Below are 17,847 nucleotides of genomic sequence, written 5' to 3'. Positions count from 1 at the left end.
AGACCTAGCCTGGGTCTGATTCTCGAGAGAACGCCGGAAGTGATAAGTGTGCCACGCTCAAGTAAAAGAGTGGAGCTAAAAATGGGTAACGGGAATGGCGTGTTGACCACGAATCTGGGAGTGGTATGGAAATTACTCAGACCCTCCTGGTGTCCACATCCCCATGCGAGCCTGATTGAGGAGGTCACTGAGCGAGTGAGATTGGCACCGACAGAGGATGAGGATTTGGCGACCTTGATTATAGTACATATACTGGTCCTGCCTCAGATGAAAGATTCGAGTGAGGTGACGAGTGGAACAGGGTCGGTGAAGAGGATGGAGCCGGGCAGTTGTCTTGATTCGACATGTGGCAACGGTGAGCATACTTGTGATGGACGATCATGCGTCAGGATACAGTCTTTCCAGAAAGAGGACCTCATCACCTGGTTTGAGGATATCACTGAAAGGGAGAAGAGCGAGATACAGATAGTGGCTGAATGTTACGCGAGTACCACCGTGAACCTAGCGACAGCCTTGGGATTTTTCTCAAGAATGTGTAGTCTCCAGTCACTGGAGAGGCTAGAGTCAGAACACCACCTGGTGACCGCGTTGAGCGTGGAATCATGGCCCGGAGTGTTACAAGTGAACCAGAAGCACATCAAGAGTTGGAAAATTGGACTCGAGGCGGAGATGGGATTTCCCATGAGCGAAGCCTATGGATTGCCTCTGAATGCGAAATCCTTAGTGGGGTCAGTGTTGGCTAACCTATGTGGAAGCCACTATCCACTACACATGGCGATGGTGGAGGTGTCCAGCCAGAGGGTATTGATAGACAAGGCCTTCTCAGTGCCCAAGTGCGTGAGACTAGCTCGGATGTCACATCATTCACACAAGCTGTTGAGGAAGATCCGAGGAGCAGTACCAAAGGAAAAAAGAGACGACTTGAGTGAAATCTGGGGTGAAGAGCTCCTAGGCTTGGAGAGCGAAAACACAAGTGATCACGGGAGGCAAAACGTGGTGGGGAAACCCGCAGTAGGTGCTCCAAGCTCGGAAGAAGCCGACGTGATACACGAGAAAATGATGGAACTTGAGCCTCTCCTAGAAGCCTCGGGAGAACGCAATCTTAGAAGCATCGACCTCACGCATGGGGATTGTCCATGCCACTGTCTGGCGCAGACAGTGTGGTACCCAGAACGCGCCAATCTCTGTCTGATCTGGGACATAGAAGAGATTAAGTCGTTGGGACTACCGGAGCATCGACAAAAGGTGACCATCTTGGTGGTGAGCACGATGCTGGCTCTACGATGGATTGAAGAAAACGTAGCGAAGTATAGAGAATCGAGACCGCATGCAGGGTATTCGCCATACCAGTGGAGATCAGACATATATGGAGCCGCCTGAGATTCTTTCCTTGGTTTCGTGCGACATTAACATCCTGGTTATATGTGGTAACAAAGGACCACATGATGAAACATCAAAAGGAATATCGACAATTCCAAGCCGAGATAGGACCAGATGCCTTCAAGAGACCCCTGCTAACCCATCGAAATGCGATCACGACGGGGTGGAAAAGAACCGGGAGTCGAAGGTAAAGAGCTTACCAAATCAATCGAAGAGGTTGCAAGAGCAGAGGGAGTGGATTCGATCCTATGAACAGCTGAAGGCCTGGGAAGAAATTGTGATCAGCTCCGATGACGAAGAAGCACTGTTGGAACAAATTACAGTGCCAAGAACACCGGTGTCGGGTACCTCGAAGGCGAAAAACACGAGGTGAGCCGGCGGCTCGAAAGGAAAATTCTAGAGTCTTGAGATTTGAGAGGAAGGGGGCTTGAGAGTGAACTTGGATGAAATCTGGGTTCACTAAAAAGAAATTTTAGACGAATAGGATATTGTTATTAATATGATAGATCTATTATATAAGTCAAAATGATGCATGACAATTTCCTGACTGAATAGGACAAAAGAAATTACCAGCTTAAAAAGCGGGGATTCATGGGTGCAGGTGTGTGCAGATTTTGATTGCTGTTTAGCGATAGTGTGAAAATTTTATATGGTTGTGAATTTTGGAAGGTAGATAAACTTAAGTCCGATGCAAACTTCTGTAAATGACCACTGGCACTGTATCTTGAGCAACACTCGGTTCTCTGGGACTCACTGGCGGATGACAACACACGATGAGGACATCGATCTCGAGTCCGGGGAGTATGTGCCAGTCGGTCATGTCTGGAGGTTTGACCTTGAGAAACACGTAAATTTGGAGTGAAGTTTTAATTTTAAAAATTTCGAATGGAGTCTGTCATGCTCAGTTTTCTCGAACCAACTGAAAACGCAAAATCAAAATCATAACGTCCGAATTAACAATTGCGGGAAACTACTCAAGAAAAAGGCAGGAAATTGCTATTCGCAATTTCTCGATACGAAATAATAAGAGAGTAGAGCTGTCTTATCCTGAAAACAGGAGAATAGAATACAGACTTGAGAAAGGACGACTGTTCGAACGGAAAGGAGTGAACATTCAATGGAAGAGTGGGCAACTCGAGTGTCCCAATGGTTCATTCAGAAACTTTGATTCTTGAGACAGAACTTACTTCTGTTGTTAAAACTAATTAGCATCAAACTTATTTAGTTATATTATTTGATTCTCAAGCTGCTTATCTTTTAGTTACTCCTCATACTCAAGTGCATCGACATGTGAGTTCTCAATTTAAATTTCTCGAGTGTATTTTATGATAGTTATGTTGAGATAAGGCGAGTTTTAGGTTGATCCATCTGAAATGGATCAAAGTTCCACTGTCCAATAAAAAGTAACTAAGCGGATTGTTCCGACCCGGTTTTTAACGGCGTTCATGTATTTTGGGTATTTCGAGACCTAAGTATGGGGACGTTTTTATTTCTAGAGTGGGGGGGGGGGTATTTTGGTAGTGGCTTTTAAGCTGTAACGGGTTCCAGTCTCATGTCGCAAGCGAACCGAATTGGCTCCGACCGTTCTTGAGGTAGAAAAACACAAGAAATAGTGTCCCTGACTCTTGAGCCAATGGTTATAGGGCCTATTTTTCTTAAGCCTCATATGTGACTAAAGTAGGCGACTGTTACACATTTTTCAAGTAATTCGTTGTAGCAGTCAGTGATCGCCTACTGTACAGAATTTCAGTTTAATATGATTAGAGTTGCAGAATAGTTTAAAAAAATGGCTAGCAAAACAAGAAACTTGGTCTACGCGAGGACAAAAAGGATTGATTTGTAGATGAAAACAATCTTGAAAAAAGTCAGTAACTATGTTTGCCGAGATTAATTTACTAATTTGCGCCAAAGGAAACTTTGAAAATCTGTCTATACATGCTAAGTTATACTTTTTGTTCCCCATTTTGGATCTAAAGGACCGGCTGAATCTAGGCTGAGTTCTTCGTTTGGTTCCGTAATGGGGGCAGTTCGCTGATATGGGAATTTGAGATAAAAGCTGTTTACAATCTCACCCGTTTTTGTACATTCTGTAAAGTTTCCACCGTGGAAACTAAAATGTCTGTTTGTATGAAACATGTACAGTGCTAAATAATTTTTTCTGTAATGGCAGGAGTGTGCTTCAAGAAGGGTCTTTGAAACCGAATTTCAAAGCGAGAAAGGCACAACACGCTTGTAAGTAGTAAGTAATCCGCAGCTTGTAAGTAGTAAGCTGTAACACTTGGTTCAGAGTAAGTAATCCATCGGATTGATGAAGTTGCGAAAAAACTGGTGGAAATATAGCAATTTTGAATTCAATGTCTCTATTTTAGTTCAAAGCGTTTTAAGAATTTGGCTCAATATCGGGTATTCTTCATTAAGGAGTGCCACTAGTTTGGCATTAAAAAAGGTCTTTAAATCCAAAGGTCGTTTGGGCAAAATTGAATTCTGTCGGTATTTTTTTTAAAACAACTTTTTACATTCTGATAACAGAGGATTTCTACGAAAACATGAACACCAAAATTTGAACACCAGAAAATACAGAATTTGAAACAAAAATTTTTGGAGAATCAATTTATCAACAATCCGAAGAATTACAATTGAAATCAAAAAGTCAGTTTAATTACGCTTTAAGTTGCAAATTCGAGGAGTCGAGCTGATAAAGTTTACACAATAGGCTAACAGGTAATTACTTAAAATATCTGCAAAACTGAGCCATTAGCATTGCAGTTTACTTATCAATTGAATACATAGCTTTGTTAATTTTTTTAACGGTTGCTACCACGAATTCTCCCTATTATTGGTTTGAGGGTATGGTTTTCGGAAGTAACTCTTGAAAATTGTTTTATGAACCCCGTATCTTTTCTAACCAAGTGTCCGATTTTGAAATTAAATAGTAAAAGTTGTTCAAGACAACTTGTTGTCAACTATGATATAATTTGTTCCCATGGTGTGTCGAAAGGGTTTCAAGAAGGGCTTCGTGGTCTGTAATAATTTCGAGTTTTGAACCGTAAATGTAGTTTTGTAGTGTTTTGCCTCCCAAACAACTCCTAAAAGCTCTAAATTGTTGGTGGAATCTTTTACTACGTGGGCGTTAAAGTTCTTGAAAAGAATGCAACAGCTTTTCGGTCAATCCCGTGAAAATGTTCCAATGGTTATTCAAGTCCATTTTTTGATGCTTCAGTTCCCTACGAGGCCAAACTGGGTACTCTGTGATTTGTGAGCGCTTTCGTTAAAAAGGATGCTCCCTTTGTCCTGCCTTTAATGTTTCATTCTCTTTGATCGTTCCGACTAGGTTTCAGCATGTTTAATGACTTCTCTAGAATCCAGAAACATAAAAATTGTAAATTGTGCGCCTTTCAAGTGCACAACTTAGCCTCGTAGTGTTTTTTCTCTGGTTTTACGTTTAACAATTAAATGGGATTTTCTGTTAAGTAGACTAAATTTTGTTTAATTTCTTGAATGCTTTAGTGTGATTATTGCTCTATTCGAAAACTAATTTTTTTGTTTAACAGGGGGGTATAATGTACTTTCTAAAATTGCAAAGTTGAGATGAATTTGATATATTGATTGGGTTACCTTAAGATTTAACTTAAGTCCCAGAACTTTTTATGGAATAGGTAGGTCTTTTCTTAATTTGGTTTTATCTAAAAAGGAGAGTTTTCCATTTTTGTAATTTCAATTTTCAATCATTCTTTTTCTTTGTGGTTGAAAATATAGTTTTGGCAGTTTAACGGCAAAATTGTAATTGTCTAAAATCGATGAGAATTTTGAAACTGTGTTTTCAAGTTCTGAAAAGCTTATTTTGGGTGTAATTAAAATATTGTCCAATTAACAATTTGTAAGGGAGTTTTCCGATTTAGGACTCTTAACTCTTTGGAAATTTTTTGGATTATCATCAATTACGTAAAGTTGGTTGTAAGCATTTTTGAGGTCTAAGCTAGAACACGAAACTACTGCAACTGCGTCACTAAAAAATTGAGCGTCTACATTCTCAACTAACTGAAGTCATCTGATATTTATTTTTGTATATCTGCTTTTGGATAAAATTTGAGTCTAACGCCAATTTGATACATTTATTTTTTTGCAAGTAAGGATGATTGGGCTAATAATTCTATTTTTCGATCGCAATTTTCCGACTTTTGATATGTTCTTTGGTTTTTAGTCGGCTCAGTTATGTTTTCACTGAGTCTAAAAGAGGAAAGGGAATGCAATAACCTTTTAGATGAACAGATTTTAGTGGTTCTTGATAATTGCTTAAGTTTCGCCAAAACTTGATGTTTCCGATCCGTTGGAATTACTGTTTAAAGATCTTGGATATGTGTTCAATTTTTCTGTCATTATCAACGGCAATAATAAAATTTTTAGTTCTACTTGTTTTTTCGGTCTGAGGGTGAGGGAAGTGCTTCTGAGAAACATCGATCCCCACTTTTGCCAACTTTTCGTTTGCAAGAAGGTTTCTCTCGTGACACTCATAGCAAAAATGGCATTCCTGAAGTGACCAAGCATTTGAGAAAACTGAGATCCCTAATTTGCTAATGATATTGATTTACATGTCGGTGAAGCCAAAATAAAAGTCGGTCGTCATTCGACCCATCCGATGAGTCTTCAAATATGAGTCACGTAGTTTCAGTTTGTGGCGAACGTTCCTAATGAGGAATTTAACCGGGCTAGCAGAGTGCAATTGTATCTTCATACTCATTTGATTGTCCTTCAAAGGCCGATGTTTAACGGTTATTTGAGCTCTTTTCCGTCGTTGTCGGAAATTAAAGTTAACTTTAATACACCTTAGTTTTCCTTATCGCTCTCTCCGGATTTTGACACTGCGTTGATCACTCAATATTCTCATTTACGAGATCGTTATAGCCCTCCGGTTGATCTGAGGGATAATTCGAAAATTGGTAGTACTTACAAGTTGAATATTCACAACATTTACATTTTTACGACGAGACTCATAAAGTCTGATAAAGCCTTTGTATTTACCATATGTACAATTTGTATCTTTTGCCAGGCGAATTGCTAGGATAAATTTCGAAAATGTACCACCAACGCTTCGTTCGATGCTTCGTTCGTTGTTCAAAGTGAGTTTTCTTTTGACGTTAAAAATTTTATTAGAATTATGTACAGAAAATCCGTTGGATTTAAAAAGATTTTCCATCTTCATTTGGTTACTTACTCCTTTTTCGTTTATCACAGCTACATTAAAGGCTTCTAAGGGAAGCAGCGTACATATAAATAAGTTTTTTTTGAATCTCGCTATTTTTTTATGTTATTTTTGAATATATCTTTTATCCATTCATCTTCTCCGGCGGATATGTCACAATTTTTGCCCTTTTGACTTAGGCGCGTCAAAATTGTTCCAAGGACTCTCTAACTTTTTAAAAAATATTAGTGCCTCTCAAATCTGACATTCAATTTTTTAGATGATTATTAAGCCGTAGATGATTATTCTCAAAACAGGTGTAGGTAATCTTGTGAACTTCTATCCGAAATTTTTCTTTTCGTTTCCGAGGGCGATATATAGAATTGAGCGAAGCTTCTTATTTGCTTCATTGAAACTCTTTCCGTTGAAACCATTTGTATCGGTCTTGATCGATGCCGTTTCTTTGTCGTCGAATTTCTTTTGTTCTCGGTTGTTTGTTTCAAGTCGTGCGGTTTTCTGGGTTTCTGATTTGCTATCCGTCGGATTATCGAATACAAAAGGTTGTGGGCGTTGTCTTTCACTCGAACCAAGTAGATTTTCCTTATTAACATTCTCCTTACTGATCACTGCGATGTGAAAAAGATCGCCCCGCTTGTCCCACGGAATTAGCGGATCAACCGTATGCTTTTTTAAATAGCAGGTAATCCTCTCACATTAGGTTCGATGCTGTTCGACTGCGCCATGATAAAATGTTACTTTGTTGAGCTAACTCTGTCTGTTCCGATTCAAAAGGATAAAAGATGATAAGTGAATTACTCTCAGAAGGAGAGAGTCTTTTCTATGTCTGAGAGACTGGACGTATCAACGTCAGCAATAAAAAGACCTCTTCAATTCAAATAATTAGCAGTAAATACTGAATCACAACAATTCCTAGAAAATGTTCACTTTTGCTCGCTTTCTTTGCTTTTTTTACTGCCGGTAATTCCTAAACTTGAAATTTGATTTTTGGAAGTAGTAGAAGCGGGTAATCAACAAGACTGGTATTATAAGGTCGATTCTTTAAGAATTCCCTCTGTCTTTGACAACAAATTTGTTTTTGATAACAGATTATGATAAAACTTGTAAAAAAAAATGAGAAGTGTTTCCCCCGCCAGCATGCGCGATTTTAAATTCTCGTGAGTGCTTCTGCTCACCATAATGACATCTATGTTTATGAAAAACGATGAGATTTTTCTAATTCTATGATGAAATCATCATGTATCAAAATCCGCGCTAAAACATCAGCTGAGGTCATGCCCTTGGTTTGAAACGTTTAATGATTTGAATGTTGAATCTAAGCTCGCAAAAGCGTTAATTTGTAGACTCACTAACCTTAATTTGCTGTTTTATTAGCATCATTAACACTTGTAGGTGCTCAAAGTATCAAAGATAATGTGCATCAACTCATTGTCAACTGTTTTTTTTTCAAAAGCGATATAAATTTTTTTATTGGAACATCCGGCCCGAACTACCCTAGAGTTTATCCGTGATGAAGTGTTGTTTCCTTCCTTTCTTTATTTCTTGCTTTCTTTCTTTCCATCAAGCAATTAGGTTTGGAAGAACTGAAAACTGAAGATTGATAACCTTATGCAAAGTTCGAATCCGAAACATTTAACATTCCGGTGAAACAAAATTTTTCAACGGCACATTTTAGTTGCGTTTTAAAGAAATGTAGTTTTAACAGATAAAATGAAATTTTGATCACAAGTTTGATCTAAGCATTGCAAAATTAGCTTGAGCTTTTACTGATATTTTCAAAAATACATCTACGTTGTCTTAAAAAAACTAAAAGAATGCCCGTATAAAAACGGAGACCTGATCTCAAGGCAATTTAAAAAGGTACATATACAAAACATTCCCATACAAAACAGTCCGAAACATCAAAAAAAAGGTTTTAAAAAACAGTCCCATACAAAACAGTCCAAAACCAGTTGAATTTCTTGACCTTGATCTTTTGGCGCTGACAAAATTGATCTACGCTTTGAAACCTCAAACAGGGGCAATTAAAAATCAAAGAGCCAAAGTTGGAACAATAATTTGGATGAAAATCAAAGGACTTATGGTATAGTGGTTAAAGCGTTAGTCTCAAACTCTAGAGATAAAAAGATCTAATCTCCGGAGGCACAAAAAATTTTCCAATTTTCCGAAAAAGTTGAAATTCGGGTAAATATGATAACGGGTATATCTAGGGTACAAAAAAGGGTTCAACCTTAGAAGGTTGGGCGGGGGAAAAGAAAAATCAACACCTTGTATGTAATCATTATTTTGCCGGTACCAAATCGACTCTAGCTCAATTTTGAAAAAAATCAAGAAAATTAATTAACTTGGAAAAGTTGCGAGAAGCATTCGAATAAGTTCGCGAAAATTAAGGTCACTGTTGTAATTGTGAGTATTGCCTGACGACTGAACATGTCTCCAGGAACTTTGACTCATTTGGAAAAAAAAACAAAACTGAATTTGAGCACTCTAATGGGTAGCTAATATTGATTTTCGCACAGCTACTTCAAAATCAATCGTGACGCGTTTTGGGGAATCAACTTTTAGAATACTGAGAAGGTGACAATAAGTTGATTCCTTTTTGTCGGGTAGCAGAGCGTAAACAATAGGTATAAGGCATCCTTCAGCAGAAGCGTGTATAGTATAAATCTGATAGAAAACAGTGGGAGCAGTCGAAAACGTTCCATCACAGAACCAATCATCATATAAAGATAGTAAGTCTAATTCAGGTAATGTGGCGAACACAATAACCCGATTTTCATCTTGGGGACCAGAATTGTGAAGAAGGAACTGCTCTCCATCGTGGGTATTCTGTAGAGGCAGTGGTAGTTCAAAGCCAGTCAGCATGTTGGCTATGCCATCTTTGGTCTTTTTCGCGTCGAATTCTATTTACAGCTGGCTGATTAGCAGAATAACTAGATAAATGAACAGCTGTTTCTCGGTTCACATCACGTTGGGCTGCGAAAATAGTCTGCCGCGCTGTTACATCGGATACTGCTGCTCGATCTTTAAGTGCTCTTCTGAACTTACGTTTTTCGATGTCAGCTGGATCGGGGAAGTGGCAGTGATCTTTAACAATCTCAACGGAGTCCTCCTTTGTACGCACACGGCCATTGCAACTACTTTGTGCGCAGCGCCAGGAAAGGGAGTTGTCTGCCAGTGCTCTGTGTTTGATATAAGCATACCCTTCAGAAATTAGTAACTCAGAATTTTTGTTTGTAAGTATGATTTCTATCGATAGATAGTGAATTTCGTTTCTATTGAGTGTTGTCAAGTGTTTGCAAATGAAACAGATTGCACAACCTGTTTCTTTTTGCTTGGATTAAAAAAAGAGTCCATTTTTTTAAATTGCGTTAACTTTAATGTTTCGAATATTACTGCTTTTATTGAGTGGCCGCTGCTGTTATCTAGGTTGTTCTAATTTCTCTATACTACTATACTACCTATTGTTATCCGGATTAGTTGGAAGCAAAATGTGTTTAATATGAGATAAAATTACTTATCAGCTTCCAGAACAATTATCGCTTCGATCAAAGGGACTGTTTTTTGGACTATTTTTGGGACTGTTTTGTATGGGACTGTTTTTTGTTCCGACTTTCGATACGAAAGTAACGGATTATTTGTGCTCGGGGTGGTTTTTTTTTCAGACAAATTTCGACTTTTTAACAAGCCATTTTTGACGGAATTTTTTTTATATCATTCAAAAAGTATTGTTGTCCTGAGCTTAAATTTGAAAAAATATTTCACCTGTGATCATTTTTCGTAAAGTTATGGGGGTTCAAAGATTGCCATTTTGGTCAATTTGGGACAATTAACTTGCGATATATTTCGCGCAATTAACGCGTAAGCGGAGATTTAATCCGCCTTAGAAATCGTTCCAAATTGGTTGAAAGAAGCTTATTTGCCATAATTCATTCGTTACAAGGAGTGAAATCTATTCTTTAGTAGTTTATATGGCGTGTGGGGGGATGAATTTCAAAGAAAAAGTTTCAAATTTTGGAATTTTTTTGTTTCATTTTTTTACGTTTAATTTGTTAATGATATTTATGTTATTACTGCTCCATAAACCTTAAAAGGCAGTCGGAACATTCAGGGCTTCGCCCTGATACGAGCAGTCTTGTTTGTACTTTGCTATGTTTTTTCGGACTGTTTTGTATTGTACTGTTTTGTATAGGACTGTTTTGTACAGACACGTTAAAAAACATAAACCTTTCAACGCGCGCATCTACAAAACCAAACTGTATAAAAAGTTGTAACATTTTAATTACGAAAACGGGCTTTGTTGATCTTGAATTGAGCGCAGTGCAGTATATGCCATGCGTTGATGGAAATTTGAATAATTCTGAGTAGTTTTTAAAAAAATTTTTGTTAAAACTTGTAACCCATCTTTTTTCTCTTCAAATAATCATTGCCGTGGTTTTCTCAAAAGTAAAAAATTATGTGCCACAAAAACCTATACTGTGAAAATTTGTTCAAATTTATGTCCACTTTAACCTGAAAGAAAACACCGTTTCACCGAAAAAAATTACATAACTGTCTTCGAAAGTGGGAACAAAAGAACATACATAAAAAATCTATAATGAACACCCCTTTGTCAAAATTTTCCAAAAAAGTGCTTAAAAATGATTTTGTCCTGTTTTTTTAAATTTTTGTCTAGGGCGCAGAAAATTTGGTCATATAAGGATCTTTGTAGAGATTTGGGAGAGCACAGAAAATCAATCTGGTCGACTTAAAAAAAGTTAGTCAGACATTTCCATTTTTTGAAAATCCGACCCTCGAGAAAATTCTAGATCGACCCCTGACAGCAAGCAATTACATTCAAATTTAGAGTTTAAAATTTATTAAATAAAAAAGTGTTTCAGGAAAAAATAACTCATCTGTACTCTCTTCAAAAACCTGTGAGCTATTGACGTCGAATGAGCGTCCACTGTTCCTATTTTTTCACGCATTAAGAACAAGGGAAACTTCGAAGGTTCTTTTTTCATTGAAAACTCTCAGGTCCTACAGCGTTGAAAACCTCGAATCGGAGATAACTGATATGTATGGGTCCAGAACTCTATCTTCGGTTTTGAGAAATGCAATGAGCTCATACATTGAAGATATCGACCTGGTTGTAATGCATATTCTGGTTTTGTTATTCGACAAACAAATTCGAGCTAAAACTATAGTAGATCAAATAAACTCTTGGATCAAATCCATTGAGGGATTTCAGGACCTTGAAGACTTACAAACCTTTGAAATTGATGAATGTGCGCGTTTACTTATCTTGTTACCAACTCTGCAACAATGTGCAAGTAGTGAACAGTATGATATGATTGTAACTAGCCATTTTGGCGGCAAATGGCTTCTACAGCTAGCCATAGAAAGTGAGCGAAATTCAACAGTTTATAATTTGGTGCACTTATTACGAACGAAACATTACAAGCTTCTTGAATGGGAAATGCAGCATCTCGTCAGCACGCACAGATCTTTTTCGAAAATTGCTCCCAAAGATTCTCTTTATTTTTCGAGTTTCATTCAGTTCTACAAAAAAATTGGTTGGCACCCAGAACCTCTGGATGTTAACAAAGGGCTGGTTATTTTTCATTTCATCTTGGAATTCTATTCGTTTTATCACACGACATTAAGAAGTATCGGATCACAATATGAGCCATGCAGCTACAGCCTATTTCCACTGAACATGAAGACGGAAGACAGAAATGCGTATCTGAACTTTCTGAAAAAGTATGGGTGGAACAATGGGTTGCTCTTCGACGCCTGCAAGACTGGAAAACATGAAAATATCAGCTGGTCAATGCGTTTTCTGCTGAACATTTCCAACCCGAGTCTGCTTTGGGAAATTGAACCTCTTTCAATCGGCGAGAACACACTTGTAACTGAGTTAATGTCGTCAGGTAAAACCGACCAGGACATCTACCGAGGATTGTTAGTACTGATGAAAAACGGCTTACCTTTTGGGCTTCTGTGGGACCACTTCAGTTTGGAAAACTTTACCATATCTTGGATATTCCAAAGCCAGATGACAGAATCCGAGAAACAGAATTTCAACCGCGAAATCAAACGATGTTACTCAAGGAAGAATTTATTGAACGAAATTGTCCTCAGTTATGATGCACGTGATGCAATTAACATGTTCAGATTTAAACATTACAACAAAACGACAAATGAAACACTGCCATCAGATAGAAACTTATTGCTTAAAAAGGGTGAAGTACGTTTCCGGTGGTTTGTGGAGTTTTTCACTTGGTACCTGTTCATAAACTTGACAGATATCACTCCCAGAGGAACTAATGAAGGAAATTGTATTCCCATAAATTTCATACTAAAACTCCTGTTTTTAACTGAAACAAACTCTCCTATGATGCTCCGGAGCAAAGATGCTGAAGATTGTTCGGAAAAGATTGAATTGATTGAAAGAAAATTGATTGAAATTTGCCGAACCAAAGACTTTGAAAAGTTTAAAACTATTCCCTGTCAGACTGTCACTTTAGATAGTCTCCATGAGTACACTAGTCAGCTTGGATTAAAACACGGTATTTTAAACGCTGCCTACTCATTAGAGAATATGGATGTTTTATTTAGCTGCATCCGGAAGCTTCTTCAATTTCCCAATATTCTTAATCTTGAGTTTAAACTTTTCAACAAAAGTTACCCAGTCGTTAGACTCGTTGAAACTCGCGGTGAAATTATAGACAAAAAAATTAGGGCTGTGATTGACACTTTGTCTGATTGCAAAGAAGAAAGCCAGCCGATTTCGTTTTTCTTCGACGCAGAAGCGTTAGCAAGATGTGTAGATTATGGTCTCCGTTGTAACAGCTTCAATTTCTTGTATCTGATACTATATCCCGTCTCACATCTACTCCCATTTAAACAGTACATCGGCTATGATCCAGACCTATCTGTAGACGACAAAATACTCTCACACCAACAATGCCTCAGCACTAAATTTTACGATAGAGGGTTACTTTACCGAGCGTGCGAGACACTGCAGCCTGATAATATCCAATGGGCTATTGATTTCCTGGGATCAATAGACAAGTGCTTGGTAGAGGCTGAAATGACCAATTACTACAAAATGGACAAGAATCGCAGTACACATGTTATAAACATGCTGTTATCATTTTGGTATCGTGATCAAGCTACAGAAGAAAATGCAGGTACAAATTTTGACGGGCCAATATGTTCAGGGAAACATATAATTGCTAATTTGTAAGATAATTTTTCATACTTGCAGTTTTATACTCCAAAACTGTTATTTTTCAGGTATAGCAAAACATTTGTTAAAATAACAAGAAAACCTCAAAAGCCTATTTTGTGATATCAAATGCTCTATAATGATGAATCAAAACTACGATCATATTAGCATGAATACAAAAGACCAAGAAAATAGTTTCAAGGTGAATACTATCTTTCCTAGTGATCAAACGGTTTTCTGATTTCATATTTCTGGAAACTATATCTTGAGCGCGTTTTCAAACAATCTAATTCTTCAAGCCATACCAAAACTTAATCTTTTAATTACAGAGATAAATATTCAGGTGTATCAGTCACCCGTCAAAATTTAATACAATCCTCAGAGCAATTGGTGACGTCTATTAAAATTCTTCTCAAAGAAGGTTTCCCTGCAAGTTTGTTACTCACCCAAGTTCAATTCGAAGAATTCGGAAACTGCAATGCGGGATATATTTCGAGGCTGATCCGAAACAAATGGACTCACATTAAAGCTTTCGAGGAACTGATTCAAATAACCAGCTATAAAGGCAGACTCAGTAGTAGTTTTAATCTTCCGCATGTAATTGTAAAATAAATGTACATTAAATATAGTCCAACTACTATGAAAACAATTTCCCAAATTGAGAATAAAAAATTAACTAACTAATCAACACTAGAACTAACACTTATTTGAAATATCTATCTCTAACTATGCCGTCTGATAATGTTTTAACTTAGTTTGATATAATATTTTAATAAAATTCTTCTGATTTTGGCAACTTTTTTCATCGACTGCACTCCTTTTAGCTAATTACTGAAAAAAGACATTGAAAATGATGGTCATTGAAAAGGAGGTCAATTTAAAATTTGTGTAAAACTACATGCTATACAATAACTTGACAAATAGCAAATTTACGAGCTGGGCTGGAGTTTCGCGATCAACTTCAAAAAAACCAAATGTTAAACTTTGTTTTACCCTTGGATATTAATAAGCAAAAAGAAAAAAAAAGATGAACCTATGCAAACCAAAAAGCATGAACAAAATTTTGTTCAACGCTTGATTAATTTGTTCTTAATTTTTAAGTCAAAAAGTTTTGATTTGAAACTGCTGTTGATAACTTAGTAGGACAACAAGTTCTCGCAAGGTTGTCTAACATGCACGCTCACATGTCCTGAAAAAATGGATAAGTCTAATTTACGGGACTCTCATTCAGCGCGTCTGTTTCAGAAAAGTTGGGAGTACTGTCTAATTTGCTAAATTCTAAAATTGCCTCTTTTTCCTTTTCCTGTCAACTCACACTAGCATCAATTTTATGGTCTTACGAGTAGTTTCACAAGGTTAATTATGAAGACCAAATATGTTTGTCACGGCCTAATTGGTCTGCATGACAATTTTCATGTTAATCGGACGATGTGAACAAAAATTTAAATTATAAAAATTTGCAGGTGGAGGGAAGGAAAAAGAGCCCAACATTAAAAACACAGGCAAAGCCGTGTTTCGCACCACTTGGTATACAAAATTGAATACTGATTTGTTTTCGTTTCATTGCTTGAATTGACTTGCAAATAGTGCATACTTTTTATATTCAATTCGTTGCCAAAGCTGGAATCGTTCCACTACAAAAATTGAAGTTTTAAGGCAAGCTCATAGAGCAATAAACTTTACATTTATATTTATTTCATTGCATGAAAAGGTTTGCAGAAAGTTTTCATCAATCAAGGCCCGTTTTATAAACTTCTTCAATATTCCAGTAAGCAAACCGAAAGGACAATTAATGAGAACAAACTGTTGACTTCCTTAAAGGAATCCATTTTCATGGCGTTTTTTATTGTGTATAACATATTCAAAGTAATTTAAAAAGTTAGTGAATGATTATTTCAAAAACACAAAAATTGAAGCATATGTTTGCTGTTTCTCACTTCGAAAATATGAATTTCAACAATTCACAAACAAAACCGCCTAATTCATATGATACTCTATATGATATGATACTCTATGGACAATAAAAGGGATATAAAATCTCCTGAAAAAAATGGAGAATATTTTTGAAAAACAAACTAGAAAAAACCGAAGAACAGCAACCAAGAATTGCATTTTCAACTTTTGCAAACAATTGAACATAGCCAACAGACAAGAAGAAAAGAGTCAATGAACGCAACTTAAAGAAAAAATTGTCAGCTTTCGAATTCGAATAAAAAATAGTTAGCGTTAACGCTTTTTGATTTAGTAGAAAACTTTATGATGGACAATTTTTGCTGAAATTAAATCAATTTGAGAAAACTGGATCAATCACTAAATCTTCTATTTCGCTGAGGAATCTAAAAACAACACCCCTTTTGAAACAAAAAAAGTAGTCGTTTTTTGTCAAGTTTTCTTTTTCGCAGTTGGATAGAGGAGTTTACTTTCATTTGAACAAAGGAATTGAACTGATTTAAACAGAATTCAAAAGTCAAACTGCAAAAAAAAATGAGTCTGAACAAAATTCCTGAAAAAAAGACTTATCCTGAAAAAAAGAATCATCACGACCTATATAAGACTATATAAGAGTGTGACTTCGTTCATCGACTCTTAAAAAAGTTTTGATTTGCTTGTACTTACGCGAATTATTTTATAATAAAATACCGAGCAGTTAATCTAAGGATACTGCTTATAAATTTTTGAACAAAAGTGAGCATAAAATCCGACAAGTTTAGTAAAAAAAAATTGCTCTGAAAATCTAGACATAGGGAAATGAACCGGAGTCTCGGTAAATTTGAATATTGAATTGCAGAGTTAATAATTAGCAGAGAATATTCAAGTAAATTTAAAACATTGCATTACAAGATGTTGAGAAAAGTCACTTTTTAAAAAAAATTCAGCTCAAAAATTGATTTGCAATAAGTTAAAAAACTATACTACAATTTTTTTGCCATTTTCTTGGATGAGACTCATAAACAGTCTTTAGAATCAATGAGCAAACGGTCAATAAACCCAAAAACTTCGGTCAACCCTCGTTAAGACGAAAACAAAACTAGTTAAAAAAATTAAAACTACAAATATTTTTTAATGAAAATGTTCAAAACCTATCCCTCCTGAAGCAGCCAACTATGTTTAAAATATTTCGCCCAAGAAACTACCCAACATAAGTTAACAACGCCGATATAACATAAGCCGAACTCATTGAACAAGACAAAGGTAATTAAAATGATTCAAAATCAGAGTTAGTAAAATTACAAATTACAGAACAGGAGCCCATCTAAAGGTACTTATTTGTTTCTGAATTTGTAGTAGAGATGCAAGATGAAATACGTTATTTCAATTCAAAAGTTCAGCTTCACCCATAAGCTTATTCGATTCTTTTTGAAAAATAAGAATTTTTTCACTGACAAAAAATTTTCATAAAATTTTTAAGGTTAAGCCGTTTACACAGAGAGACTTCCCACAACCTCGTGTCTCGATTAAACTCTTGATATATGATATAAGATTCGACTTTTTTTTCGAAAAAAAAACAAAGTTTTCGAAAACGGACAAGAAATTAAAACAATGACTCTTCTGAGGACCATAAATTTTTTGTAAGAAATATTTCTATGCGACAGCTTTAAGAAGGAAGCTTTTGTTCCTTTTTATATCGATTGAGCCCAAAATCCCACATTTGGGAGGGTACCTTTCGAGGAAAGTCAAAACGATTCAAAAAACGGTTAAAAAATATTTAAAAAACTTGATTTTCCGAGGGCATTAGTTTTTTGTGATAAAAAACTTGGATGTAGCTTATGTACGGCAATTTTTCATAGCGCAGTCTTTTCATTGAACCTAAAATCTGATTAGGGAGGGAAGTTATCAGGAAAATTCATTTCGTTTTACGAAATTGGCCGTAGTCGCTAGGGCAGGGGAGCTTCATTCAAGCAACACGTTAAACCCGTAGAACCCAAAATCTCAAAATTGGGAGGGTCGTTTTTGAGAAAATTCAAAACGTTTAAAAAAAACGGTCAAAAAAATCAAACATTTGAATTTTCCGAGGGCCATAAAAATAATGTGGAAGAAAACATGGGTATCCCCAGTA

At 36.5% G+C, this 17,847-nt stretch overlaps 1 protein-coding gene across 2 annotated transcripts in view; it reads left to right on the top strand.

Moving 5' to 3' along the window:
- LOC134853097 (uncharacterized) overlaps nt 1–14,521 on the top strand; it is a 149,851-nt gene extending 135,330 nt beyond the window's left edge. The window contains exons 3-4 of one of the 2 annotated variants that reach the window (XM_063869034.1): nt 11,458–13,752; nt 14,173–14,521. In XM_063869034.1, coding sequence (XP_063725104.1) covers nt 11,458–13,752; nt 14,173–14,402 — 2,525 coding nt within the window. In that variant the 3' untranslated portion in view covers nt 14,403–14,521. Of the gene's footprint in view, nt 1–11,457; nt 13,753–14,133 lie in introns of both variants that reach the window. The other variant, XM_063869033.1, reaches the window with a different exon arrangement.
- The last annotated feature ends 3,326 nt before the right edge of the window (nt 14,522–17,847 follow it).

The sequence above is a fragment of the Symsagittifera roscoffensis genome, chromosome 8, assembly GCF_963678635.1.
Source record: "Symsagittifera roscoffensis chromosome 8, txSymRosc1.1, whole genome shotgun sequence".
Classification (NCBI taxonomy): Eukaryota; Metazoa; Xenacoelomorpha; order Acoela; family Convolutidae; genus Symsagittifera; species Symsagittifera roscoffensis.
The sequence above is the reverse complement of the archived record's forward strand: the minus strand, read 5'-3'. Positions and strand labels throughout refer to the sequence as shown.